General features: G+C 34.1%; 1 protein-coding gene across 1 annotated transcript; it reads right to left on the minus strand.

The window, feature by feature from the left end:
• Positions 1-1,247: 1,247 nt before the first annotated feature.
• On the minus strand, positions 1,248-6,565 carry LOC111466811 (E3 ubiquitin-protein ligase RNF14). The gene is made up of 7 exons (XM_023111437.1): positions 5,821-6,565; positions 5,563-5,637; positions 4,963-5,479; positions 3,781-4,166; positions 3,422-3,648; positions 3,174-3,321; positions 1,248-1,678 (listed from the first exon to the last, which is right to left on the minus strand). The coding sequence occupies exons 1-7, from the start codon at positions 6,277-6,279 to the stop codon at positions 1,550-1,552; spliced, it is 1,941 nt and encodes a 646-aa protein (XP_022967205.1). The 5' UTR covers positions 6,280-6,565; the 3' UTR covers positions 1,248-1,549.
• Between the last annotated feature and the right edge of the window lie 5,552 nt (positions 6,566-12,117).

The following is a 12,117-nucleotide window of genomic DNA, read 5'->3' on the forward strand; positions in this document are numbered from 1 at the left end:
AAAAAAAAAAAAAAAAAAAAAAAAAAAAAAAAAAAAAAAAAAAAAAAAAAAAAACTAACTATTCATATGAATTCTTTAATTTTAATAAAATAATTTAATTTTAATTTGTAAAAATAATTTAATTTTTTCGTACTTTCTACCTCTATTCAATTTACACCAATAATTTTTTAATATAAATAATAATTAAAAAAATCTTCATAATTTTACTAATATTAAGTTTTAATTTGATGGATGCACAAATTAAAATTTTAATAATTTTTTAACTTTTTTTAAGAGAAACTTTTCTGTATTATTTTTAATTACCATCCAAATAAAATTAATACAAGGAATGTGTGAATTATTAACAAAAAGAAATGACAAAAAAATATGACCATTTTTCACCTTGTTTTATCGCTTTTTTATTTTAAATTTCTTTTTTCCAATTATTTTTCGTACAAGTCATTCTTGACTAACTTTAATTCCGACAAAAAGAAAACGAGTCATATCATTTTGCTGAAGAACTATTTTTCCTCTTACTATTACAGCTTAAACATTGGTCGATGTTCAAACCTACCATTTTTAAAGAGTGTTGTTCATGACACTTATTTTGAATCCAAACCTCCCATCTTTAAAGAGTGTTGTTCATGACACTTATTTTGAGACCCCAATTTGTTGGAACAAAACATTCTAACACTTTTTGAGATCCCAATTTTGTTGGAACAAAATATTCTTTGTAAGAATGTGAAAACCTCTCTCTATCAGAGACATATTAAAACCGTGAAGCTGACGACGATACGGAACGGATCAAAGTAGACAATATCTTTTAGCGATGTGCCAACGAGGATGCTAAGCCTCAAAGGGGGTGGATTGTGAGATTTCACATTGATTAGAGAGAGGAACGAGAGCCAGCGAAGATGCTAAGCCTCAAAGGGGGTAGATTGTGAAATTCCACATGGATTGGAGAGGGGAACTGCCAGCGAGGATGCTAAGCCTCAAAGGGGGTGAATTGTGAGATTCCACATGGATTGGAGGGGAACGAGTACCGGCGAGGATGCTAGGCCCAAAAGGGGGTAAATTGTGAGATCCCACATCGGTTGGAGAGGGGAAGGAAACATTATTTATAAGGGTGTGGAAACCTCTACTTTGCATACAAATTTAAAAACCGTGAGACTGACAACAATATGTAACGAGCCGAAGCGGACAACATCTACTAGTGGTAAACTTGGGCTGTTACATCGACGGGTGAAGGACAGATTTCACAAAAATTAACTAAAAATATGAACCACAGCATGGGTATTATTAGAACAGGCCTGTAATTCTAATACATTTACATGGGTAAACCTTATAAAAGTTACTGATATCTGTTTCAACAAAAAAAGAAGTGTTGAATAAAACATTATCCTATGATCGACTAAACTAAATCAGTCAGAAAAATGAAGTGAAAGAGGGGAAAAAGGGGTAAGAAAAAGTGGGAGAAGAAGATAAAAGCTTTACGAGACTGTAAATGGCTCTTCCCTTTAATTTTGATGGGTAATAATAAGCCTTGGCTTTTGGAAGTGTAGCAGTAAAACTAACCAGCTGTGTGTTGTTTGCAGCCCTTGGGTCCATAATGCTGGGAGCTGCGCTTCACAATTTTTTTGCATAGATAGCAGTAGTGGTTTTGACACGCCCAGCAACGTATGTGATTGTTATTGCCAACCTGTTCATTCATTAAAAGAATGAAAACAAAATAAAGTAGAATCACAAACACAGTATTTTTTTTTTTTTTTTTTAACTCATCAGCATGTTAAGATCTAGATCAAGCAAATTATTAGCGATAAGAAACAAGAGGTATGTAGTAAAGAGATCGAGACCCGGGTTTCGGTAATGCTAGAGGAAAAGACCAATAGCTTGATTCAAAACTTGATTTGAAGCATGCCAAAGCTATTTATAGAGTTGAATCAATCGCTATGGGGAAAGGAAAAGGAAAACTAGGTTGAAGAGTACCATTTGTAATATGTTCGAACAATTGCAAGCACGATAGCTGGAAACGCTCAATTGGAGGATAAAGAACGAAAGCATGATGGTGTTAAGATCTAGATCAAGCAAATTATTAGCAATAAGAAACAGAGGAATGTAGTAAAGAGATCGAGACCCGGGTTTCGGTAATGCTAGAGGAAATGACCAATTGCTTGATTCAAAACTTGATGTGAAGTTCGCCAAAGCTAATTTTAGTGTTGAATCAATCACTATGAGGAAAGGAAAAGGAAAACTAGGTTGAAGAGTACCATTTGTAAGATGTTCGAACAATTGCGAGCACGATAGCTGGAAATGCTCAATTGGTGGATAAAGAACAAAAGCATGATGGTGTCGGACAGAGAAATCCATTTTTTTTTTTCCAAAATAACACTCTGAATGATAGGTTTGTCCAAAATAACACTCTGAATGATAGGTTTGTCTTGCCTATCAGGAAAAAAACCCTGAATCCTAATAGGGATCTACGTTGAATACCATAATTAATGAAAGAGATATCAACTCTCAATAATATCTCAAACGGTAAATATCTGATGCTTAGAGAGGGAACAAAACATTCTTTATAAAGGTGTGAAAACCTCTGCCAAGCAGACGCATTTTAAAAACCTTGAGGGAAAGCCTAAAGAGAACAATATCGGCTAGTGGTAGGCTTGGGCTCTGAAGGGTGATGTGCCAACGAGGATGTGCCAACGAGGAGGTTGAGCTCTGAAGGGGGTAGACATGAGGCGGTGTGCCAGCAAAGACGTTGGACCCTGAAGGGGTGGATTGGGGAGTCCCACATCGATTGGAGAAGGGAATGAGTGCAAGCGAGGATGCTGGGCCTTGAAGAGGGGTGAATTGTGAGATCCCACATTGGTTGGAGAGGAACGAAACATTTTTTATAAGGGTGTAGAAACCTCTCCCTAGCAGATGCGTTTTAAAAACCTTGAGGGGAAGCCCGAAAAAAAAAGCTCAAAGAGGACAATATCCACTAGAGGTGGGCCCAGGCGGCGGTTACAGATGTTATACTAAAAAGGAATCCTGGATTGACTACATTGAGTGATAATACTACCAAAATTTTTACATTATGACCCGTTTCCCCCTTCAAATGTATTCGTTTCTTTGTATAGTTCAGCTGCTTGACAGAGACTACCTAAAGAAACACCATGTCCATTAGTAAATGTGTCCTACTCACTACTCACCTTGGCATTAATTTGACCACAATTAGGACATGGATGACCATTTTCAGGAAAAAGTTCTGCATGAATCTGGCCCAACAGCTGCCGTGCATTCATGCGCTCTTCCCACTGTTGAATGGTTTCTTGCGGGAACAATTCACATGTGCCCTCCCTTCATGAAAGATTAGCGTGTTAGATTCATCTATCTAAGAGAAGTGCACAATTGATGCGAATCATCAGTACTAAACTAATGCTCGTTCGCATGAACAAACCTGAAATGGTCATATCCATCAATTGCCTTGCTGCAGCGGTAACAGAAATACTGTCCACAGTTATTGCAAACCATCTTATTGCAACCTTCGGTCCGTGATATTGCCATTTTGCAAGATGGGCATTGCTTGGCATCGCGAAGTATTTCCTTGACACTCATAAGCTCATTTATCATCTCGCGTTCCTTTCGTCTTTGATCACTACTTAACTGAGATGAACTTTGACGCTCCTGCGCCATTAAGAATAACACGTTAACAAGGTTAAAAAATGTGAGAGGTCAAGTTCTAACGATAAATGCTAATGAGTATCCCCACAAAAAGGAAAAATGCTCATGGATTGGTGAACTGGGTACTTAGCTAACCTCAAGAAGACGAAGCTTCATTTCTGGAGTCATACATTCAATTCCGACATGACGTCTCTCGCTACAGAGTGTACAAAAACTAAAGTAACACTTCGAGCATTGAGCATCATGATCTATGTCCTCGAGGCAGGGGGTTTCACACCTTGGGCAATAGACTACATCGGACATTGACTCCAGTGTTTTCGTGAGCAACATGGATTCCCATCTTTCGAACTCCTCAGCACCAAGCAATTGCTTCAAAAGACCAGGAGGAAGCATAAGATCGCATTTGGCATCTGGACATTTGAGTTTGCTAACGGTGCCTTCCTTGACATGCATGTTTGAGTATGTCTCCATGCATTTCCAACAAAAGTAATGCTTACATGGAAATCTTACAAACTTTGTACCTGATTATGCACAACCAACAAACAAAGCAGCTGGAGTTAAAAGTTCCCAGTCGACAGTTCAATTTCTACACACAGACTGAAAGAGAGCAAAATTCATGGGATTCCCAAAATTCAGCAATTACACGACACTCTAGACGTATTAAAGGTCAGGCTACCACGACTACAAAAGATTTTTGTCAACTTGGAGCAGCTAAGTTCGTGGTTCGTTGTTCCATTTAATAGGTTTTAAGAAGTATAATAGTTTTCTTAGAAGTTTGAAGCGAGTGGTTCTATTCCACAAGGATATCTGATTAGAACTTTTTCCCCATTTATATCTCCAATATCAAAACATCGCTTAGGGTGATTCAACCCGGAACAAAGAGAACCGTTTAGTTAATGCAGATAATTAGTGATTATGTAACGAAAATTGACACCTATATGCAGAGTTGAACAAGAATCCGTAATAAACAGGACGAGTAATTTTCTGTACATAACGAGGCAGATATTGCTGTTCTGACTAACAAAGGAACCTCTTCTTAGAGTAGGATAGTCAGTCAAATTGTGTACAGATAATTTGTCTTCTCTAGCGTCGGGAGGGGAAGGGCAAAGCTAGTTAACCGACACCAGTTCCCAAAAACTTGCCTATTATGCTATAGAGCAATCTGTAATTAGATGCTTGAACTTAATTACTATGTTATAAGTGATTGTTATTAAAACTATTCTCGCTAATGCATACAAGCAAAAGTAGAACTTAGGACGAGTTATAGGCTGTAAATTGAATAATAGCATCTTATCATGAGCCAATTATTGAGCTTACCTGCCAACTGACTTAAACAGATGCAGCATTCCTGCAAGTTCATGCAGAAGTCCTCCTCACGTCTCTGATTGTCATAATTTACAATGGCAGGAACATCAACTTCTGGAGAAACACTTCCCGAAACTGCTCGAATATCTCCCGAATGTCCCTTGTTGTAAGGACCAAGCGTAATCTCTTTATCTAGCTCAAGATAAACCAGAGATGACATTTGTAGACATTCTACCCATTGATATACAACTTCCTGCCCTGCTTGTTCTGTCCATATCGTATCCAATACAGAGCAAAGACGGGAAATTCTAGCAGCGTCCAACCACTGAATAGAGATTGTATAATATGGAGGTAGGTGACTCGGATATGATTTCGGTAATAAACAGGTCAAAACAATGGGATTAAGATACTTGACTTTGAAAGAACAAGAGAAATTGTCTGAATTTGTTCTTTTCATCTCAAGAGCACCAGATGAGTTGAGATTTGCAGTAACAGTAATATCACCAGGACACTCAATGTGTATGGAAATCTACAGAATAATAGAAAAGTTTGGGGATCAATTTCCAAATTGTTTTGATGCAACAATTATGAATTTATCGGATAATTATGAACCTGGAAACGGCGCTGCCCTCTATGTTCATCGAGGATATGGATATTTTCTCCATATATGGACTCCAAAGCCAGCAACTGCCGAAGATTCACCGATAAAACAGTAAACAGTTCAAGATTGAACGCGAAGAATAAATGTGAAGAACAAAAATGGAATCGCCAAAATCAATTCGTAGCAAATTTAACGTGTATAAACAAGCGTCAGCTGAAAAACAATCAATTACGCTTGCAAATCAGAGGCAAATAACGTTAATCGCATACCTCATCTTCCTGCAACTGATCATTGATCCTAAGCTGCTCCTCCGACAACTCCGGCTCCTCGGAGCTGCGTTGCAGCATCCCCAACCTACTGTAAACATCATCCGTAGCCTCACTTGAGCCAGAGTTTCCGGCCGTCCCGTCTTTAATCTCACAGTTCGAATTCACAACATCTCCGCATCTCTTCTCCATTTCCACAGGCTTTTCGTCGCAAGTGAAAGATTCTATTCCATCGGCTAAAGCACTCACCTCCGCTTTCTCGACAGGTCGGGGACGGGGGCGGCGGCGATTCTCATGCTCGTAGTTGGAATTACGACCAGTAGAAGGACGATTACCGGGCTCCAAGCGCTGTGAGCCGGAGGTAGAAGCGCGATTCTGAGTTTGATTCGAGTGTTTGGCAACCCAAACCTCTTGAGTTCGATTCTGATCAGCCCGCCGGCCTCCTCTTCCGGTCTTTCTCATTGCAAATTCCGGCAGAGGATAGGTCGGATTAGAGGCGGCAAAGGATACAGGATTTCGATCGGAAGACTCGAATTCAACTGCCAAACGTTGATATGTTACTAGATTTACGCAGACGACGACTACGAGAACTATGAAATCATAGCAATCGAACAGAAATTTCGTTTGAATTATCGCCTCAAATCAACTCTACACATTGCACGTCCTTCACAAATCGGAAGCCTTAAACTGAATTTAGGTTTAAAATATGTGCAATTTCGATTTTCTTCATGCATAGCCACACAGGCAACGGTGGAATTTTATCATTTTATTTTTACAGAATTATAGAAAAATATCTCAACTTTATAGTTACTTTCAAAAAAAATTATTAGCAATATTAAACTTAAAAAAAATTAAAAATCTCAAATAAATTAAAAAAAGTACCATTAACAACTAAAATTCTCGTGAGTACTCGGCTCTCACTTACAAGAAAGGGAAAATAGCACAAGTGAGTATATAAACCACTTTTGGCTACTTACGTATTGTTGCTGCACAATTTTAAAACGCGTCTGACAGTTTATCTGTTTCAGCTCGTTACGTATCGCTATCAGCCTCACAGTTTTAAAATATGTCTATCAGGGATAAGTTTCCACACCTTTATAAGAAATGTTTCGTACCCTTCTCCAACCGATAAAGGATCTCAACAATTTACCTCCTTGGGGGCCAGCATCGTTTCAGCTCGTTACGTATCGCTATCAGCCTCACATGTTTTAAAATATGTTTGTCAATGATAGGTTTCCACACCCTTATAAGAAATGTTTCGTTCCCTTCTCCAACCGATGTAGGATCTCAACAATTTACCTCCTTGGGGGCCAGCGTCGTTTTAGCTCGTTACATATCTCTATCAGCCTCACATGTTTTAAAATATGTTTGTCAATGATAGGTTTCCACACCCTTATAAGAAATGTTTCGTTCCCTTCTCCAACCGATGTAGGATCTCAACAATTTACCTCCTTGGGGGCCAGCGTCGTTTTAGCTCGTTACATATCTCTATCAGCCTCACATGTTTTAAAATATGTCTGTCAATGATAGGTTTCCACACCCTTATAAGAAATGTTTCGTTCCCTTCTCCAACCGATGTAGGATCTCAACAATTTACCTCCTTGGGGGCCAGCGTCGTTTTAGCTCGTTACATATCTCTATCAGCCTCACATGTTTTAAAATATGTCTGTAAATGATAGGTTTCCACACCCTTATAAGAAATGTTTCGTTCCCTTCTCCAACCGATGTAGGATCTCAACAATTTACCTCCTTGGGGGCCAGCGTCGTTTTAGCTCGTTACATATCTCTATCAGCCTCACATGTTTTAAAATATGTTTGTCAATGATAGGTTTCCACACCCTTATAAGAAATGTTTCGTTCCCTTCTCCAACCGATGTAGGATCTCAACAATTTACCTCCTTGGGGGCCAGCGTCGTTTTAGCTCGTTACATATCTCTATCAGCCTCACATGTTTTAAAATATGTCTGTAAATGATAGGTTTCCACACCCTTATAAGAAATGTTTCGTTCCCTTCTCCAACCGATGTAGGATCTCAACAATTTACCTCCTTGGGGGCCAGCGTCGTTTTAGCTCGTTACATATCTCTATCAGCCTCACATGTTTTAAAATATGTCTGTAAATGATAGGTTTCCACACCCTTATAAGAAATGTTTCGTTCCCTTCTCCAACCGATGTAGGATCTCAACAATTTACCTCCTTGGGGGCCAGCGTCGTTTTAGCTCGTTACATATCTCTATCAGCCTCACATGTTTTAAAATATGTTTGTCAATGATAGGTTTCCACACCCTTATAAGAAATGTTTCGTTCCCTTCTCCAACCGATGTAGGATCTCAACAATTTACCTCCTTGGGGGCCAGCGTCGTTTTAGCTCGTTACATATCTCTATCAGCCTCACATGTTTTAAAATATGTTTGTCAAGGATAGGTTTCCACACCCTTATAAGAAATGTTTCGTTCCCTTCTCCAACCGATATAGGATCTCAACAATTTACCTCCTTGGGGGCTAGCGTCGTTTTAGCTCGTTACATATCTCTATCAGCCTCACAGTTTTTAAAATATGTCTGTCAAGGATAGGTTTCCACACCCTTATAAGAAATGTTTCGTTCCCTTCTCCAACCGATATAGGATCTCAACAATTTACCTCCTTGGGGGCCAGCGTCGTTTTAGCTCGTTACGTATCTCTATCAGCCTCACAGTTTTTAAAATATGTTTGTCAAGGATAGAAATACCCTTATAAGAAATGTTTCGTTCCCTTCTCCAACCGATGTAGGATCTCAACAATTTACCTCCTTGGGGGCCAGCGTCGTTTTAGCTCGTTACGTATCTCTATCAGCCTCACAGTTTTTAAAATATGTTTGTCAAGGATAGAAATACCCTTATAAGAAATGTTTTGTTTCCTTCTTCAATCGATATAGGATCTCAACAATCAACCTCCTTAGGAGTCAGTGTCCTCGCTGGCACTTTTTTTTTACTCTAATATTATTTGTAACAGCTCAAACCCACTGCTAACAAATATTATCCACTTTGGCCTATTACATTTCGTCTTCAACCTCAGTACTTTAAAACCAGTCTACTAGAGAGAAATTTTCACACTATTATAAATAATGTTTCGTTCCCCTCTCTGATTAACGTGGGATCTCACAAGTGCTTATACAACATTAACGCACATACCGTACTAAACTTGACCCAGATTCGATATATTTCATTTGATGTATATTTCTTAAAATAAAAAATCAATTAAAAACAATTTAAGTGTTGTACAATAAAACCTTATTCTAAAAAATAATTATTCCTATTAGATAAGAATTTATGTAACCATTCAATCCAATATATCTCATTATTGGGCCTACACTGGGCTGCAAGATGTTCCTTGTGTTTTGGGCCTTTCACAACCTAGCCCAAATAATCCAATTTAAGCCCAAAATATTTATTTATTTATTCATTTTTCATACCTTTAATTAAAAATTCCAATTTATATTTTAAAACGAACAATAAACTAACTCAAATAAGCTCACAACTTAACTCAAACCGGGTTAGGTTGGATTGATCAAGTTTTTCAGGTTATCGAGTTTTTTGAACACCCTTATTACAGTTAGTCTATTAAAAAGTACCGATACCAAAATTATATTAATATAATATTTTAAATCTATCTTTTTTTATGATAACTTAAATATTAATTAGTTATTGTCTCTCATTCCTTTTTCTTTTAAGAATTTAAAACTAAGCTTTAATTGAACCCATCATAATTTCTTATAATTCATTACTTTTAAAAAATAATATCATTTATTAAAAAATATATAAATTAATTAAAAAGAAATATAATAGTGAGACAATATTGCAAGGTGTCAGTCCTATACATGTTGGAAATATGTTCCAAAGTTGAAAACATAAAACTTTTAGAAAAGTCATATAAATGAAACATTAATTTCAAGCTGCAAAAGTTGATGGTATTTAATTTAGTTTTATTTTAGGGTTTTCTGTTAAATTAATAAAAATATTCATAAATTTTAATAATATTTTTTTAAATGATCGAGAAATTTAAAAAATATCCTTAAAATTAAAAAAATAAAATAAAAAATATGCTTATAATTGAAACTCGTTTTTTAAATAAATTATAAAACATTAATTTCAAGCTGTAAAAGTGGATGGTATTTAAATTAGTTTCATTTTAGGGTTTACAATTATTTTTCTGTTAAATTAATAAAAATATCCATTATTTTTTAAAAGTTTCAAATAATATTTTTTTAAAGGGTTGAGAAATTTAAAAATAACCTTAAAATTAAAAAAATAAAATAAAAAATATGCTTATAATTGAAACTCGTTTTTTAAATAAATAATAAAACATTAATTTCAAGCGGTAAAAGTTGATGGTATTTAAATTAGTTTCCTTTTAGGGTTTACAATTATTTTTCTATTAATAAAAATATCCATTAATTTTTAAAAGTTTCAATAATAATTTTTTAAATGGTCTAGAAATTTAAAAAATATCCTTAAAATTAAAAAAAAAAATAAAAAATATGCTTATAATTGAAACTCGTTTTTTAAATAAATAATAAAACATTAGTTTCATTTTAGGTTTACAATTATTTTTCTGTTAAATTAATAAAAATATCCATTAATTTTTAAAAGTTTCAATAATATTTTTTAAAATGTTCGAAAAATTTAAAAAATATCCTTAAAATTAAAAAAAAATGCTTATAATTGAAACTCGTTTTTTAAATAAATAATAAAACATTAATTTCAAGCTGTAAAAGTTGATGGTATTTAAATTAGTTTCATTTTAGGGTTTACCATTATTTTTCTGTTAAATTAATAAAAATATCCATTAATTTTTAAAAGTTTCAATAATATTTTTTTAAATGTTCGAGAAATTTAAAAAATATCCTTAAAATTAAAAAAAAAAATGCTTATAATTGAAACTCGTTTTTTAAATAAATAATAAAACATTAATTTCAAGCCGTAAAAGTTGATGGTATTTAAATTAGTTTCATTTTAGGGTTTACAATTATTTTTCTGTTAAATTAATAAAAATATCCATTAATTTTTAAAAATTTCAATAATATTTTTTTAAATGGTTGAGAAATTTAAAAAATATCCTTAAAATAAATAAAAAAAATAAAAAATATGCTTATAATTGAAACTCGTTTTTTAAATAAAATAAATTATTTTTTATATATATTGTTTATATTAAAAAAAAAAATGATAACTAAGAACAAAATATACCGTTGAAAATATTATAATATAAAAAGTCAAAAAGCATATCATATTTAATATTAAAATTAACTCTGGTTGTCAACATGTTTGACTTATTCAAGGTCATACACGATACATGTTTTTTTTCAATATATATTTAAGGATGCCTTTCTCTCTATATATATAAATATATTTAAAAAATAATAAAAATAAAATAAAACTTATTTCAGTTTTTTTTTTCTTTATTTTTTTATTAACAAAAATTATCTACACATTTCCGAAAGAAAAACAAATTTAAATATTTATTGACTTAATTAAAAAAAATTAATATTAAATAAATATAAATACTCTTAGAGATGTTTACAAGACAGACGGAAATTGAAAACTTTTCTTCGTCTCTATAATTTAAAGAGATCGGATTTCCCCCGATGACTTTCTTTTATCTATTTCAAATTTTTTAATATAATTTTTAATAAAAGACGTACATAATTAGAAATATAATTAAATGTTTAATGTAATTTCTAAAATTTTAAAATTTAATATTATAACATAATTTTCAACTAATGAAAAAATTTCAACGTACTTTAGAGGGCGGCAAAGAACACGGGTAGAGAATTTAATCTTCGTTTCTAACTTTTAGTTGATAAAGAGTAATCTCTCACGGCTCTTTCTCGTCATTTCCTCTCTTTTCCGTTCGAGGTAGGTCTCTGTGAGGTCATGACTTTGCAAATTTGGAGAAATTTCTTACGACTATCTTGTCATTCCCTGTATTTTCCGCTCGAGGTGGATCTCTGTATAACCATGACTTTACAAGTTATTCCCTATGTCGTTCGAGGTGGGTCTTTGTGGGCCCATAGAAAAAAATTTATTAAAATTTAGATGTGACATTAATATATATATATATATATATACATATTAAAGGATAGGAAAAGAAAAGGGCTAAGTGGGTGCAATAAATAAGCACAATTTTATAGGTGGGCTTATTAAAAATCATTCCAACCACTCTTAAAAATTAATTTCTCCAACTCTCAACTGTTTTTTTTTTTTTTTTTTTTTAATATTTATTTTTGTTCTCATCCAAAGCTGCACTTTTTTTTTTTTTTTTTTT

This window comes from Cucurbita maxima, unplaced genomic scaffold, assembly GCF_002738345.1.
Source record: "Cucurbita maxima cultivar Rimu unplaced genomic scaffold, Cmax_1.0 Cma_Scf00032, whole genome shotgun sequence".
NCBI classification, from domain to species: domain Eukaryota; kingdom Viridiplantae; phylum Streptophyta; class Magnoliopsida; order Cucurbitales; family Cucurbitaceae; genus Cucurbita; species Cucurbita maxima.